The 18,294-nt window shown below is 45.2% G+C and overlaps 1 protein-coding gene across 1 annotated transcript; it reads right to left on the bottom strand.

The window, feature by feature from the left end:
- Positions 1–1,521: 1,521 nt before the first annotated feature.
- LOC308529440 (sodium-dependent phosphate transport protein 2B-like) lies at positions 1,522–3,585 on the bottom strand (the record flags this gene model as incomplete). The annotated part of the gene is made up of 1 exon (XM_081105547.1): positions 1,522–3,585. The coding sequence occupies one exon, from the start codon at positions 3,583–3,585 to the stop codon at positions 1,522–1,524; it is 2,064 nt and encodes a 687-aa protein (XP_080961673.1).
- Between the last annotated feature and the right edge of the window lie 14,709 nt (positions 3,586–18,294).

The raw sequence follows: 18,294 nt of genomic DNA, 5'->3' as shown, positions 1-18,294 counted from the left end.
TTGTTGGCTTCCTGTATACATGCACATTGACAAAATGCATCTGCAGAGTTAAGCATTTTTAACTTTGAGAGCTTAAAGCACTTTACAGACTATGATTTCTGTAGGAAACGGGTATAATATGTAATCTCTTACATGTCAAAGAAATTACCATTGATTTTCCTGGAAGAGACCATTTTTCTCTTCATATAATAACTTAAGCATATTTACTTAAGGGCTATAGTCATATCTTCATCATTACCATCATTATCACTCAGTGGTTAGAGAGTCTGCCGGTGAACCTAGGAGTCATGGGTTCGATTCCCATCAACGCATAGGGGGGTCTGCAGAACCCTGGTGGAGTCCTATCCGTCCCGAGTGTGGGAGTTCTCAATGGGGGTGGGGAGGGGGCTTACCTAGGGGAATCCTGTTCGGACGCTGCCATAGACCAATTCCAGCATGTCATAATTTTAAGAGTTTCATCAAAAGGTTGATGAGACTTGGGGACTCAACAGGGTTGAGTCACACATATAGTCACCTGTTGGAAATGGCTAAAGGCATTTCCCCAAACCTGAATAGTAAACTGATTGTGCCTGCCAGACAGCTAAAAGGCATCTTAATCTACATGTTATTGCCTCCTACTGGCCAAACACCTGAACAGCCGTAGGCTATTCCCCAAACTGGCAATGCTTCTGTACCCTTTGAAACCTTACCCTATGAAGTGTATTATCTCCACCTTGCCTTAGGACAATTGTGTTAATAAAAGCAAGGGTCCTAGACAAGGAGGGGACTCTTTAGTTCCATTAGCTGAAGGTCCTCTGACCCCCAATGCCTTTCAAAATTATATCTCGTCTCCAGATTCTTTATTAGTCTCTGGATTCCGATGTCATCTACACACAGCCCCTTTTCCAGATTCCTGAACCCTTCTTGATGCTGGGACATGAACCCTGGCAGGGCGCCATATGTTGGGGTCCAACCCCAGCAGGTCCAGGGGTTCCCAAAGATATGGACGGAGTCAGCAAAGAAGGAATGACACAAAGACAGCTTTCAGTTGATCAGCAGCCTATCTAGGTTCTCTAGCCAGGATCTCCAGCCAAGTTGTTTTTATTGACTTATTACATCTGTATTTATACCAGTTGATTTTGGTAAAGGAGCATTTTATTGCAATAAGAGAAGCATATATGTGTGTGTGCATCTTTGAAACCTTCCATAAATTCCTCCCTTGGGACTTCAGAAGATGGTTACGTCTGAAAATAAGTCCCATTGGCCAACCCATCTGTGTGCAGGAGCGGGTGGGTGGAGGGGATCCATTATCGAGCCAGGCTTCATTGTCGAATTCTCTTTCTGCGCCTTCCTGGGAGTGAGAGACCAGGGAGCCGGGGCGGAGACAGAGCGAGCGACCACACAGGCTGACACACGCGCAAAGGGGAATGAGAGACAGAGCTGATGTTGATGCCATTTCTCAGCAAAGTGGAGAACGGCGTTGCAGAACCAGGAGGGACCGAGGGAGACTTGGGGCACCTCCTCCCACCTCGGGGGCAGCCCCTACAAGGCTGTGAGGCTGGAGGTGGTGTTTGTGTTCACGGCGTCCGCTTTGGACTTGGGGACCCCGTCCGGGGCCTCCACGACCATGGAGAGGCTACGAAAGGACTCAGGGACCTTGATGTGGATGGCCTCCTCCTCCACGGGGTCCTGGCAGCACTTGCTGCAGCGGAAGCACGTGGGGCAGCAGATGCGGCAGCAGCAGTTCCTCATGCAGCAGCCGGTGGCCAGGGAGACCACAATGTCCCAGGGCTTCAGCGAGCGCATGCACAGGGGCAGGAAGTTCCAGGTCTGGAGCACCTTGGGCAGGATGTGGGGGCAGCGGGCCTGCAGGAGCTTGAGCACCACCACCAGAAGGATCACGAGGACGATGGGCACCCCCACGCCCACCAGCACTGGCCACCCAGCCAGCGAAAGGCCAAACACGGACAGCGGGACCAGGAAGAATAAGATGACCAGGTAGAAGACGGCAAACCAGCGGTACTTAGCTGAGATGTTGCCCAGCCCCTTAGCCAGGCGGATGGGCAGGCGGGTGAACGGGATTGGGTACCACAGAAGGATACCCGTGATGTTGAAGAAAAAGTGGCACAGGGCGATCTGGAGTGAGCTCCTCAAGGTTTTGCCTGGACTGGCCAAGGCGGCCATGATGGCGGTGGTGGTGGTGCCGATGTTGGCCCCCAGCGTGAGTGGATATGCCCTCTCAATGCTTATCACACCGACACCGATCAGTGGGGTCAAAGTAGACGTGAACACTGAGCTGCTCTGCACGATGAAGGTCATGCCTGCCCCCACTAAGATAGCCAGGTAGCCAGTCAGCCAGGAAAAGGGGAAAGGGAAATCGGTGTTGATGGTCTTCTTGATGACAACGGCTACTCGCCCCTCGAGCACAGAGCCCAGGACCTTGACGATCATGATCAGACAGCCACAGAGCACCAGCAGGGAGGTGACCAGCAGGATGATGCCAACAATAAGATCCAGGAGGTTGGCATTCACAAAGAGGTGCTGGCACTTGGCAATATTCTCCCGGCGGGTCACATTCTTGATGGTCCAGGTGTGGAAACCATTTGCCCAACAGAGGTTGGGGGAGGTGCAGTTCTGAATCGAGGGGACAGTGACATTCATCTGAGTCACATTGGTCACAGTTTTGCACCAAATCTTGATCAGACTCTTGTTCTGAGCTGCTGGGTCATTCATTGCAATCTGGTTGATAACCTTTTTATCCAGCTGGATAATTTGCTTTGTAAGAGGATTCGTGATAACTTTCAGAAGTTCTGGGGCATTTTCTCCGCTTTTGAAATGGAAGGACTCCACTATCAGGTTGGTCAGGACCTCCAGGTAGTGGGTGGAGACCTCCACAGGCAGGAGCACCAGCACAGAGAGCCAGTTGAAGAAGTCATGGACGGTGGCCCCGGCAAAAGCCCTTCTGAACACATTCCGGTCTCCTGCCTGCATGAGCGCCACGAGGGTGTTGGTGATTGAGGTCCCAATGTTGGCTCCCATGACAAAGGGGATGGCAGTCCGCACTGTCAGCAGTGAGGAGGCCACCATGCTGACGATGATGGATGTGGAGGTGCTCGAGCTTTGCACCATGGCTGTCACCAGCACCCCGATCATCAGTCCCGCCAGCGGGTTGGACATGATAGAGCTGCTGCTGAAGAACTTCCCGGCCATTTTCCCTCCAACCAGCTGGAAGGCACTGCTGAGGACATCCAAGGAGCACACGAACAGGTAGAGGAATCCCAGGAGCAGAAGAAACTTCCCGATCCCTTGCAAGATACACAGACTCTTCCCTTTGGTGTCTCTCTCTGTCCACTTGATCCCCTTGTGCTGAAGCTCGGGCAGGTCCCAGGGGTCTTCTATGTCGGTGGGCTCCTCTACCGGGGTGGCGGTGGAGTGGGATGGCAGAAGTTCAATCTTGGTTTCAGAGGTCCCGGTGACATTTTTGTTGGTCTCCTTTCCTTTCCCATCCATGGGGGGCTGTTGGCTCGTGATGCCTCCAATGTATTTACCTGGGTTGGGCTGGGCATTTTCCACCTCAGGCCAAGGAGTCATGGTAGCTCTGAACATCTTCCAAGAGGCTGAAGTCCTCTCCCTTCTGTTCTCTGTGGAGTCTGGGTCCAGCAGTCCTTGGGAAGGTGCAATCTGGAAGAGCTGCTCTCTGAGGAAGGAGATGACAGAGTGAGCCAGGAGATAGCTTTCTTCAGTTGAAGCCAAGTTCTGTTTTCATTGTCTTGTTACATCTGTATTTATACCGGTGGATTTTAATCCTATCAATTCTGTTCCAAAGGTTAGGGCGTTTCTTATCTCCATTCCAAGGTTACTCTATTGTTCTATTAAGCTACAAGGAAGTAACTGAAGGAGATTATCCTAAGTAAAGATTATGTAGCTTAAGCCTGATTGTTGTTCGTAGTTAAAGTCATTAATTACCCGCCTGGCACTTAGTTAAGGGGTTTTATTCCCTCCCTAACTCCAGGGGAAAATCCTCACCTGGGGAAACAACCTTTCTCGGGGAGGTAGTCCTGTTTAAAACACATAGCATTAAGAGGGGGAGCAAACATATGCCATATACACCAGGTCCTTTGAAACATAAGCTGGGCAGATGTTTCTTCCCTGCAGTGACTGTGTCAAGCAGCAAGGGTGGATCGGCTTCTAACAAATTCCCCCATTTTTATTTTTTAAATGGCAGCGCGTGTAAATCAGCGGCCACCTCTCGGATTGGGTTGTTTAAGACTCGGAAGAAGACTGACAAGCAATGATAGTGAGCATAGCAATAAACATAGTGGATGGAGTGCACACAGAGCCTTGTAGAGGTTGTTGGCCTTTTCAGTCAAGGGATTTCAGCTGTCCCCAAGTCGGTGGTTTGATTGTCCTCGTTGATCTGGCTAGTGGGCGGTGTTGTGGGCTATGGGCTCCCCGAAGTATCAGCACGTTGAAGGACTGGATCAAAGGATCCATCAGGGCCGTGCTTGATGGTGGTGTCGGTGTCCGGGGAGGAGTCAGCTGTGCCCTCTGGGTCTGTTGATATGGATGATACCGGGGAGGAGGAGGAGGCGGAGACAGAGGGTAGTAGAGAGAAAAAGAAGAGAAAGCAAAAGAACTACAAGGCATGGAAGTCTTTAGAAAAAAGAGGGAGAAGAAAGGGAAGAAGGAAGCATTCTGACACAGCCCTTTCCTTCAGCTGCCCCTTTCCCTGTGGTCCAAATGGGAAACAAGTCCTGTTGCAGTGAGAGGGCAGCTGCTGTCAGTCAGTCTCTGTCTTTACCTGGGTCCCGATCTGAGCTGGGCGTGGGAAGCGAAGCAGCCATGAGGGCAGGAGACCTTCCTCAGAAGGGTGAGGATTCAGGCCTCTGCAAAGTTGGGGGGGGGTGAGAGTCTGTGCCCCACCTCTGTTGACCCCCAAGTTGTCTCCTGATGGCCCCTCTGCGACTGTACCTGTCTTAGGTTGTTCCTTCCCTGAGGAATCTTACATGTCTCTGGCTAACCAGCCATCCTCCGGGGCCAAGCAGGGTTATGTGAGGTGTGCGAATGAGCGCCCCCCTGCAAGAGGTTCAGTTCTGTCTCCTTGGTAGCCTATGCCCCCATGACCTCCACACCCAGCACCTGCCTTGGGCTCCCTTCGCCTGCTGGCGGGGCCCCAGCTTTGGTCACATATCTTGGGGAGCCCAGGTTTCTTCTCCAGGGAGGGCCCAGCTCACACCATTGGGCGAGAGACAGATCCATGGCACTGGCCACCACGAGGCCTCAACCTCAGTGTGAACAGAAAGCCCAGGCAACCGCTGTGGGCAAATGGACTGAGAAGAGGGTCCCTCTTGGCACAAGGGCAAGAGGGGCCAATACAGGACAAGGGAGGAACGGCCTGTCAGCAGCCAAAAGGATACCTCTTCCCCACATCATCACCAGATCTGGTAAAACTCTTGTCTGGTTTGTGTATCCTTCTACCAGGCTGAGTCGGCAGAGGCTATTGTACAGGAGGCCTTTTGGCTGCTGTACAACCCTCTGCATTGTATTTATTTTATTTATTTTTTAAATTTAACATATAACATTCTCCCCCTTTTTTGTTTTGATAGAAAACGTTTATATTGATGGAATTGTCAGTTTTTCTTTTTGTGTCAAGAGCTAACTTTGATGTGTTAAAACTAAGTAAAATGCATTTACTCAATCCAAAGCAGGCATTAAAAAAAAAAAACCCAAATGCTCTCTTGTATCAATTTTAAGAGTAGGATTGGCGCTTTCCGCTATTACCTGAGTCCTGATCTATCACCCCAGAGAGAGCTTGCCAATCCTGCACTTTCCCAGGGTGGAAAGGCTGCAGTGGGGTTAAGGATAAGGCTCCTTGGGTCTACTTTCTCCCATGCCTTTACATTTGCCAGAAGCTGATCCACCCTTGCTGCTTGACACAGTCGCTGCAGGGGAAAAACATCTGCACAGCTTATGTCTCAAGGGACCTGGCATATATGGCATATGTTTGCTCCCCTTCTTAATGCTATGGGTTTTAAACAGGACCACCTCCCTAAGAAAGGTTGTTTCCCCAGGTGAGGATTTTCCCCTGGAGTTAGGGAGGGAATAAAACACCTTAACTAAGTGCCAGGCGGGTAATTAATCACTTTAACTACCAACAATCAGGCTTAAGCTACATAATCTTTACTTAGGATAATCTCCTTCAGTTACTTCCTTGTAGTTTAATAGAACAATAGAGTAAACCTTGGAATGGAGATAAGAAATGCCCTAACCTTTGGAATAGAATTGATAGGATTAAAATCAACTGGTATAAATACAGATGTAACAAGACAATAAAAACAGAACTTGGCTGGAGATCCTGGCTAGAGAACCTAGCTAGCCTGCTGATCATCTGAACTCTGTCTTTGTGTCATTCCTTCTTTGCTGACTCCGTCCATATCTTTGGGAACCCCTGGACCTGCTGGGGTTGGACCCCAACAAACGCACATACCTGAGTTGCAGGTCTGATCCCAGAATGTTTATCTCTCTCTCTCTTTCTCTCTCTCTATCGCTCTCCTCCCCCCCCCCCTTCCTCCGTCCCTCCCTCTCTTCCACTTTCTCTAAAAATCAATGGGAAAAATATCCTCAGGTGAAGATTAACAAACAAACAAACAAAAAAATCTTATTAGCCCTAACTGGTTTGGCTCAGTGGATAGAGTGTCAACCTGCTGACTGAAGGGTCCCAGGTTCGATTCCAGTCAAGGGCATGTACCTTGGTTGCAGGCACATCCCCAGTTGGGGGTGTGCAGGAGGCAGCTGATCGATGTTTCTCTCTCATTGATGTTTCTAACTCTATCCCTCTCCCTTCCTCTCTGTAAAAAAAAAACACAATAAAATATATATAAAAAAAATTAGTGGCATGGTTTGAGGGAATACAATTAGCTACCAGAGGAATTAAACACACACACACACATCTTAAAATAAAAATTTAAAAATAAAAAAAAAATGTCTTATTTGAGGAAGTGAGGTCTGAAAGGTTAACTAACTTGCTCAGGGAAAAATGGCACATCTGTTACTAAAATATGGTTCCTGGGACTTCTGCTTTCTGCCTGACAGAGTAACAGGAACTAAATTTGCTGCCTTCCTTAAAAAACTGAAACTGGAGAAAATTTTTGAAACAGCAGTTTCAGACATTGGACAACAGGCAGCATAGGAGTGTGATCCTTGAAGGGAAACAAAAGAGATAATCTCCTTGGTTGCCTGGAGAGAATTTCCTGGCTGTAGCACAGAGAGGTCTCCTTGAGGTAGAGCCCTGAGGTCCCCCTGAGTTGAGGAGACAGAGTTAAAAGTTTGAGAAAATTCAGTGGGTGGAATTTGCAGAGTAGAGTAATAGATTAATTCGGGGGCTGAGGGGAGCAGGGAGGGAAAGAGAGAGAGAGATCCAAAGATCTGAAGAGGGTTCCCCTTAAGTATTCAACTGTGTACTGCTACTGGGGAAATAACCACCAAAAAAATTATTGCTGAAGCTCACACAGGACTAATAATGATATATTCTCAAAAACCAAACTGAAGAAACCTCATAATCAGGTCATCAGTTAGAGTACTCAGGAGGCTATTTATTGCCTCAATAATAATGAGATCATTTAACCTTAAATTAAAGGCTGCTTTGACAAAGCTTAAAAACAAGCCTCTAAAATTAGTTATTTTACTGTGTACCCAAACAAAGCTCAAAAATATTTAAAGGAACACAAAAAAGTCCAGCACAGCCCAGATGGTGTGGCTCAGTGGTTGAGCATCGACCCATGAACCAAGAGTTCACCAATTTGATTCTGGGTCAGGGCACATGCTGGGGTTGCAGACTCAATCCATACTGGTTGGGGGGGGCCTGGATTGGGGGGATTAAGAGGCAGCCAATCAATGATTCTCTCTCATTATTGTTGTTTCTGTCTCTTTATCCCTCTTCCTCTTTCTAAATTCAATAAAAACATATTTTTTAGATAAGTCCAGCACCCAATAATATAAAATTCCACAATGTTTGATATCTAACCAAAGCATGCAAAGAAGAAAATATAATCAATATTGAAGAGAAAAAAATCAATCAATAGAAAGAAATCCAGAAATGAAATAGATGATGTAATTAGTATACAAGGACATTAAAACATCTATTGCAAATATAAACTTGCTCCTTGACTTACGATGGGGTTACATCCCGATAAATCCATCATAAGTTGAAAATATTTTAAGTCAGAAATGCATTTAATACACCTAACTTATCAAATATCATAGCTTAGCCTAGCCTACCTTAAACATGTTCAGAACACTTACATTAACCTATAGTTGGCCAGAATAATCCAACACAAGGAATACACTGTAGAGTATTGGTTATTTACCCACATGATCGTGCGACTGCCTGGGAGCTGAAGCTCTCTGCCACTGCCTAGAGCAGTGATGGCAAACCTATGACACGCGTGTTAGAGGTGACATGCGAACTCATTTTTTTGGTTGATTTTTTTCTTTGTTAAATGGCATTTAAATATATAAAATAAATATCAAAAATATAAGTCTTTGTTTTACTATGGTTGCAAATATCAAAAAATTTCTATATGTGACACAGCACCAGAGTTAAGTTAGGGTTTTTCAAAATGCTGACATGCCGAGCTCAAAAGGTTCGCCATCACTGGCCTAGAGTCATGAGAGAGTATTATACCACCTTTCACTAGTCTAGGAAAAGATCAAAATTCAAAGTTTGAAGTACAATTTCTAGTAAATGTGTATCACTTTCATACCATCATAAAGCTAGAAAATCCTAAGTCAACCCATCATGAGTCAGGGACATCTGTACTCTATATTTTCAAAATGGTAGAGAAAAGATAAGCATGGTAAGGAGAGACATGGAAGTATAAAAAAGATTCAAATCCAACTTCTACAGGTGGAAAAAAACAATATTTGAGATAAAAAATACACTGGATGGTATTACTGCAGATTATGCACTGAAGAAGAAAAAACTGGTGAATTTGAAGACATAGCAAAAGAAACTATCCAAGCCCTAACCACTTTGGCTCATCAGATAGAGTCTTGGCCAACAGACTGAAGGGTCCCACGTTCAATTGTAGTCAAAGGCATATACCTCTGTTTCAAGCTTGATACCTGGCCCTGGTTGAGGTGTGTGCGGGAGGCAACCAAACCATGCGTCTCTCTCACATCCATGTTTCTCTCTCTCTGTCTGTCCCCCTCCCTTTCACTCTCTCTAAAAATCAATGGAAAAATATCCTCAGGTAAGGATTAACAGGAAAAAACAAAAACAAACTATCCAAAAAGAAATATACAGAAGAAAAAAGACTGAACAGAAGTCCAATATACATTAGATTCGAGTCCCAAAAGGAGGGGGAAAACAGAAAAATATCTGACTAAATGGCTGAAGAATTTCTAAATTTTATGAGCTCTATAGATCTTATGCAATAGGCTCAACAAATATCAAGCAGAAGAAACATAAAACTACACCAAAGAGTATCATAACCAATGTGTTAAAAACAATGATTTTTAGAAATCTTAAAACCAGTCAGAAAGAAAAACATTTTATATGGAGAAACAAATATAAGAATGACTATATACATTTATTAAGAAATAATACAGTTGAGAAGTCAGTAGAGCAATATCTTTAAATGAATGAAAGGGAAAAAAACTGTCAACCTACAATACTATAATCAGCAAAAATATCACTCAGTAAAAGAGTTTTGAAATACATGAAGCAAAAAACTGAGAAAACTACAATGAGAAATAAATCCACAATTATAGGAAGAGATTTCAACATCTCTCTCAATAATTGATGGAACAAGTAAACAAAAAGATCATGAAGGTTAGAAAGATTTGAACAGCACTATTATCAATGAGACCTAGTGCACACTAACACTCTACCCAACCAAAGCAGAATACACATCCTGTCTTACGGACACACTAGAACATTTATCAAAACAGACCATATTCTAGGGCCATAAAACAAGTCTCAATATATTTTAAAAGATTCAGTAATACCAGGTATGTTCTATAACCACAATAAAATTAAGTTAGTAGTTAACAACAAAAAGATAACTGGAAAATGACCAAATATTTGGGAACGAATCAACATACTTCTAAATAACTCATGGGTCAAAGAGGAAATCAGAGAGAAATTATAACATGCGGCTCTTTACATTTCAATTTAGTAAAAGAAATTTACCCCTCAAATGCTAATTTATTACATTTCTTCAAAGCCCTTCTTTTTTTTCTGCCCAATCATCATGCAAGAGTAATCTTTGACATCTTTAAGGTTTACCTATGTGTTTTATTTCTGGAGACCTGTTTTTTATTCCTAATGAGAAATACTATTTTATAATGAGTCATCTTTGTAAACTGAGTCGCAGGAGAGGAAACCCAACTCAAACTAGCTCAAGTAAAAAGGATTTGTTAGAAGGATCCTGGAATAGCTCACAGAATTGAGAAATGCCATGCATTTTAGTGTCCTATTGCTGCTGTACCAAATTGCCACAAACATAGTGGCTTAAAATCACATATTTTATCTGACAGTTTTGTAAGTCAGAAGTGAAATAGAGTCTCGTGGTGCTAAAATCAAGGTGGCCCAGGGTTGTGTTCCTTAGAGGCTGTGGGAGAGAATATATTTTCTTGCCTTTTCCAGCTTCTAGAGCAGCGGTTCTCAACCTGTGGTGTCGAGACCCCTTTGGGGGTCGAATGACCCTTTCACAGAGGTCACCTAAGACCATCGGAAAACACATATATAATTACATATTGTTTTTGTGATTAATCACTATGCTTTAATTATGTTCAATTTGTAACAATGAAATTGAAGGTCACCACAACATGAGGGACTGTATTAGAAGGTTGAGAACCACTGTAATCTAGAGGCTGGTCACATTCCTTGGCTTGTGGCCTTCTTCTATCTTCAAAGCTAGAAATGTCGGGCTGAGTATTTCTCACACTATCTCACACAATTCACAATAATCTCTCCATCCCAAAATCAACTGATTAACAAACTAAATTCCTTCTGCGACCTTAATTTCCCCTTGCCAAGTAAGGTAATATACTCACAGGTTCCAGGGATTAAGGCACGGATCTCTGTGGGATCTCTTTGGGGAGCATTATTCTGCCTTCCATACCATGTAGACTATTTGGAATTAGAATCATCTGTAATGAGGACAGGAAGCCTTGGGCAACTTTGCTGGAAAGTGAATTTCATATCCGTAGATGTCTTTAAAGCTGCAGGGAAAAGTAAGTTTCTGAGCACTTCCAGATCCTTTGGAGGAGTACTCAAACAAAAGGCCCATTTATCCTAGGATTGTCTTGTTATCAGCAAACTTAAATTCTACAAAGGACATGCAGAATACTCTCATGCTATTTCTCATCCCTTTAAAATTTATGAAACAATGAAATGAGCCAATTGGTACAAAGGCAATTATCAAAAAATGTGCTAGTGAAAGACACTTTTTCACTTGCATTTAATTTGGGCCTTGTTGAAGTACCTAGCCAGTGCCATAGCTCTCTGATCCACTCACCAGAAGCTTCCATATAGTCTCACAACATCTATGGTTTAATGGAGACTTCCCATCCCCACTGTCTTTCTTCTCTTCTGGGGATGAATCAGACAACTGAGATCAAAGACAGCTTATCTTTCCAAGATCTCACCTCCCAAATGCTACTTCACCTTTCCCTTATTTCCATACAAGAGGAATTAGGAGGAGGTCTCCCATTCCTATTTATTATTCACAGGGTCATTCTAGCAATTTTAAATTTTCTTTCCAAAGTTACCTAAAGTTTAGCTTTTCAATTTCAAGACCAGTTCCTTTACTCAGTGGTGGCTCGGGCTTCTAATCTTCCATTCCAATTCAAGTTCTGTCATTATCTTTGATCTGCTCTTCTCAAGTGACCTTCTTCATTCAGTTTTATCTACTCTCTCCCATGATTACACCTTGGATCTTGCTGTCACCGGGAACTGCTACCCCACTGGAATAATAGGTTCCAACCCCCCACAGTGTTCCATTCTTCCAGCTCCCTCACTCACTCTCCCAGTCCCCATCTTAGTCTAACTGCTGTAATAAACACATTAAAATCTTAGTATTTATATTAGTTACCCATTACTATCTAGTAAATCGCCCGAAAGTTTGTTAGGTTAAAATAATATTCATTATGCCTGGCCAGTGTTGCTCAGCGGTTGAGCATCGACCTGTAAACCAGGAGGTTGAAGTTTGATCCCCATGTCAGGGCATATTCCTGGGTTGCAGGCTCCATCCCCAGTGTGGGGTGTGCAGGAGGCAGCCAATCAATGATTCTCTCTCATTATTGGTGTTTCTATATCTCTCTCTCCCTCTCCCTTCCTCTCTGAAATAAATAAAAATATATTTGAAAAAAATAACATTCATTATGAAGCACAGATTTGTAGGTCATTTGGAGTTTGGGTGACCTAGACTGGGCTCATTGGGATGGCAGAGACACATGAGTGCAGTCAAAAGAAGTACAGTGACATCTTAAAGCCTAAGCACACTGTCACACACTTACACTCGCACGCTATTGGCCAAAGCACGTTAATAGTCAGGCCCAAAGCCAAGGAGCCAGGAAGTACAAGGGGCCTTGGCAAAAGTGTGGACGCAGGAAGTATGGAAGCACTGAGGCAGTAATTCAATCAACCACAGTGGCTTAATACAACAAGATTTTTCTCCCTCATTTCACAGTCCAGTGTGGTCAGTAGGGAAACTCGGCTCTACCCAGTCATTCAGTGAGTGACCCAGCTTCCTTCTATTATGTGTCTCCCATCTCTTTTGGCTTTATCATTCTCTGCAAATATGAAAAGAGAGACGAAGTGTGGAGGCTCCTTATAGTCTGCTGACTAATGGCCCCCAAAGATATCCAAGTTCTAATCTCCAGAACCTGTGAGTGTTATGTTGCAAAAAGAACTTTGCAGATGTAATTAAGGGTCTTGAGATGGGGAGATGATCCTGGATTATCTGGGGAACTCTAAATGTAATCACCAGAGTTCTCATATAAGAGGGAGGCAAAAAGGTCAAAGAAGGAAATAGGAGAAGTAAAGATGAAAGATGATGGAGTGATGTGAAGAAGAAGAAGATGTGAATCAAGGGATGCAAGTGGCCTCCTGAAGCGAAAAAAGACAAGGAAATGGATTCCCCAGTAGAGTCTCCAGAAGGAACCAGCCTTGCTAACACCCTGACTGATGGCCTCTATAAATAAGTAAATCAATTGTGTTTATTAAGCAACTAAGTTTGTGGTGATTTGTTACAGAAGCAATAGGAAACTAATGCAATTACATAAGAGGTTTTTCATGTGCACATCATTTTCGCTCACATCCTATTGAAGTTATTCATATAGCCACACCTATCTTTACAGGGTCTGAGGAATGCAGTCTCTCTGACTGGCCAGAACCAAAAAAAGGGGGTGCAGTTGGTGAGTGTCTAGCCAGTCTCCTCCACAGCTCTTCATGGAAGCTTCCAAACCATGGACCCCACCAGTCCACAGATCACCTTTTAGCACTCCAAGAGCTCCACGCTCTGGCCCCACACCAGGCCTTATCAGTTACTGCAGTCTCAGTCTTTCAGTGAATCCTGTAGCAGGTGATGGTAGTTTTTACCCAAATTTCTGAGACCCTCCCATATCAAGTTTGTACAAGGTCCCAATTCAGTTAAATGCATGAGTGGGAAAGAAATATCTTTAATAATTTAGAATTTAGTGTATGCTGCCAAGAGGCCTTTAAAATGAAAATACGCATTCTAACTTTCCTTTTTAGAAAAGGAAAAGGAAATGGTGTAAATAGCAAGGTCAGAGAAGTAAGTAAAAAAAAATGTGATTATCCTATCTAATAAAAGAGAAACATGGTAATTGGCATACGACCGCTACCCTACCCATTGGCTAATCAGGGTGATATGCAAATTAACTGCCAGCCAAGATGGCGGCCAGCAGCCAGGCAGCTTGAAATTAACATGAGGCTTGCTTGCTTCAGTGACGGAGGACTCCAATGTTCCCCGCCTGCCACTGCAGGCCTCTGAGCTGCAACTCTAAGCAACTATGTAACAAATATAGAAGCTAAACAAAACCCCAGAAACCTGCTTTAGTCCGCTGGGCTTCAGCCAGCAGGATCGCAACATTGTAAGCAAAGGCCAGAAACCTACTTTCAGCAGCGGAGGCCTAAGAGCTGGAGCCAAGCCTCAAAGCTAAAGCTGGCCCAGAATAAAAAAGAAAAAGAGGAGCGGTTGGGAGCTTCAGTCACCCCAGCCTGAAAACAGCCATCAACCCCTCACCCAGGCTGGCCAGGCACCCCAGTGGGGACCCCAACCCTGTTCCAGGACACCCTTCAGGGAAAACCAGCCGGCACCCACCCATTCACCAGGCCTCTATCCTATATAGTAAAAAGGTAATATGCCTCCCAGCACCGGGATCAGCGGAGCCGCGAGGCCTCCCGGCACCGGGATCAGCGTGACGGGGCAGCGCCCAAACCCCCTAATCGCCCTGTGGCTCTGTGTGTGACAGGGGGCGGGGCCACAACCTCCCTATTGGCCCTGCTTTGTTCGTGACAGGGGAAGGCGCCCCAACCCCCTGATCAGCCCTGCTCTGTGCCTGATGCGGGGAGCTCCCCAACCCCCTGATCGCCCTGCGGCACTGTGTGTGACAGGGTGCGGTGCCCCAACACCCCCCCTCCACGAGCCCTGCTCTGTGTGTGACAGGGTAGAGCCATAACCTCCCCATCGGCCCTGTCCTGAGTGTGACAGTGGCGGCGCCCCAACCCCCTGATTGGCCCTGCTCTGTGGGTGATAGAGGGCGGTGCCCCAACCCCCTGATGGGTCCTGCTGTGTGTGTGACAGGGGGTGGCGCCGCAACCTCCCCATCGACCCTGCCTTGAGTGTGACAGGGGACGGTGCCCCAACCCCCCAATCGGCCCTACCCTGAGCGTGACTGGGGGTGGCATCGCAACCTCCCAATCGTTTTGCTCTGTGCATGACAGGGGGCAGCGCCCCAACTCCCCAATCGGTCCTGCTCTGAGCCCAACCAGGGGCTGCACCTAGGAATTGGGCCTGCCCTCTGCCACCTGGGAGCAGGCCTAAGCCAGCAGGTCATTATCTCCCGAGGGGTCCCAGACTGTGAGAGGGCACAGGCCGGGCTGAGGGACCCCCTTCCCCAACGAGTGCACAAATTTTTGTGCACCGGGCCTCTAGTAGAATATAAAAGAGTAAATAATTCAGTACATTTTCTGAATCAAAAAGCACAAAGAGACCTCAAAAGGTAATTTGGCCCAATTCTCCCAACTCTGAGAAGGCAAGGGTGGGGGTTGGGAGGAGATTGGGAAGAATGAACACAGGAAGTATGAACATAGGGAGTATGATCTGTTCTGTTCCAACAGAGAAAGTTGTATAGATCCTTTCAAAGTTTTGTCTGAGACCCCAAAACATCTCTACATAGCTGACAACATCTGCTAGGTGCCTTACACGTGGAAGACCTGCTGGCTTTTGACTTTGAGGAAGAGCTTAAGGTTGGGAAACATCTGGGCATCAATCATACCCCAAGGAAAGCTAATCCTCAAGATTTCTGTCTGCCTGATTGGGCTGAACTGCTAGGTTAGCAAGTGGCATCCCTCTGGACAATTCATCTCAGAATCCTAAAAGTGAGCAAGAGCAAGTGTGTCTCCCTATCACCAGCATGTGCCTCAGTGCCTCTGCCACTCTGATCCCCTCTAGACCTAAATTCTAAAGAGAAGAAATCAAGATCCATGTGTCTGTCCATGCCCCCTCTTCTCTGGCTTCCCCTTCGCCCCAAAGCTAAAAGGAGCTGACCCTACTGTCTCTGTCTCCACTCCAGCCTCATGACAAGGTCTCAGCGGCAGGCAAGAATATATCATGTTTACACTGTCAGGGAAGCTCTAACCACTATGTTCTAACTACTCCACCATCCAAGTGTTCTACAAACAAGGGCAAGTGACTGCTCTCTCTTGCTCTGGGACAGTAAACCTCTAGACTCAGGCCAGAGATGGAAAGCTAGAAAACACAATCTGGGATTTTTTTTCTTTGTTTTGTTTTTTGGTCTTTTGGGGGGATGTTTTTATATTCAGTGTTTTAATATTTACAAAAACAAGTCCTATTTCACTTAGTAGCAAAGCTTGGACTCAAATGCAGTTCTATCTGACTCACGTCTTTGCACTTGAAGAAGTAATTCTTTAACTTTTCTGCTCGTCAGCTTGCCTTGTAATATAATTTCCAGCTTTTCAGTTCCATTTATTTCAATGTAATTAAAACTTTGCCGAGGATCTATTAAGGACTCCTTCCTATGCTCCTGCCATGGTGGACTCATCCCTGTCCTCAAGAAGATTTAAATCTTTTGGGCTTTTGCTGGCCCTGGTCCTGTGTTATCTCCACACTCAACTTTGAACTTTTTCCCGAGTAATGAACCCTCCTCGAATCTCTTCATTTGAGTGAGACATCTGTTTCCTATTGGAATCCTAACTAATAGGACATATGTGACTCAATTGCTTGAACTCATGTGGCAGGTGGCTAGCTGAGTCGTGTACCCTTGCATAGTGCAGAGTTGTTGCTGCCTATCCCAGGAGTTACTGTCATTTCGCAGACCTCCTAGGGCCAGAACAGGCCACATGACTGAATGTGGGCAGAGGAGATGCTCTTGCAAACAGGCCTGGATTAAAAAGCTTCCTAACTCAATGCTGGTGCTCTCTGTCCTTGTTCAATAGTATCTGAGGCTCTAGGGTAGGCATTCTTTTTTATAAATATACTAGAGGCCCGATGCACAAAATTCATGCACAGGGGGGGTCCCTCAGCCTGGCCTGCACCCTTTCCAATTCAGGACCCCTTGGGGGATGTCCGATACCACAATCTGGGACCTCTGGCTCCTAACCACTCGCCTCCCTGCCTGCCTGATCACCCTAAACAGCCTCTGCCTACCAGCCTGATGCCCCTAACTGCTCCCCTGCCTGCCGGCCTGATCGCCCCCTACCTGCTCTCCCCAACTGAACTGATCACCCCTAACTGCTCTCCCCTGCTGGCCTGATCACCCCTAAATGCCTCTGCCTCAGCCCCCATCACTGTGGCTTTGTCTGGAAGGACATCCAGAAGCTGTCTGGTCTAATTAGCATATTACCCTTTTATTAGTATAGATTTTTTTTATTGATTTCAGAGAGGAAGGGAGAGGGAGAGAGAGATAGAAACATCAATGATGAGACAGGGTCATTGATCGGCTGCCTCCTGCATGCCTCCTTCTGGGGACCGAGCCCGCATCCAGGCCATGTGCCCTGACCAAGAATCAAACTGTGACCTCCTGGTTCACAGGTCGACACTCAACCACTGAATCACACTAGCCAGGCTAGGACAGGCATTCTTAATCATTTTGTGCGATGGATGCCTGAATCCCTTCTCAGAGTATATTTTTTTAATAAACTTTTTATTTTGGAATGAATTTAGAGAAATTATAAAGATAGTGTCTTAGTCCATTTGGGCTGCTGTAACAAAATATCATAGGCTGGCCCTAACTGGTTTGGCTCAGTGGATAGAGCATCGGCCTGCAGATTGAATGGTCCCGTGTTCGATTCCGGTCAAGGGTACATGCCCAGGTTGTGGGCTTGATACCCAGTAAGGGGCATGCAGAAGGCGGCCAATCAATGATTCTCTGTCATCATTGTTGTTTCTATCTCTCTCTTCCTCTCCCTTCCTCTCTGAAATCAATAAAAATATATTTTAGAAAGTAATGCAAAGATATGGAAACAACCTCAGTTCCATGGATAAATGAATGAATGAAGAAAATACAGTACGATGATATAGATATGACATATCTATAAAAAATAATTAAATCTTGCATTTGTGACAACAAGGGTGGACCCTTGGGGTCATTATGCAAAGTAAAATAAGTCAGCGAGAGAAAGACAAATATAGTCTCACTTATATGTGGAATCTGAAAAACGAAAACAAAAAATGGAGCTCCTAGATACAGAGAACATATTTATAGTTGCACAGGTGAGAGGTAGGGGAAAGATGAAATGGGGTAGGAGGTCAATAAAGAAAAACAAATCCAGCAGAGCACATTTTGTGACAAATAGTTTAGAAAGTATGTTTACAGAAACCTATTAATAGCCCTGGCTGGGTAGCTCTGTTAGAACATTGTCTCCATACATCAAGGTTGTGGGTTTGATCCCCCATCAGGGCACATACAAGAAGCAACCATAGAATACATAAATAAATGGAACAACAAATCAATGTTTCTCTCTCTCTCTCTAAATCAATAAATAAAAATTTTTTTTAAATTTAAGATCTGTTAATAGTCCCACTTTTTTAAAGCTGCAGTGCC

Source organism: Myotis nattereri, assembly GCF_964212035.1.
Source record: "Myotis nattereri genome assembly, chromosome: 1".
Classification (NCBI taxonomy): domain Eukaryota; kingdom Metazoa; phylum Chordata; class Mammalia; order Chiroptera; family Vespertilionidae; genus Myotis; species Myotis nattereri.
This window is presented reverse-complemented; position numbering and strand designations above follow the sequence as displayed.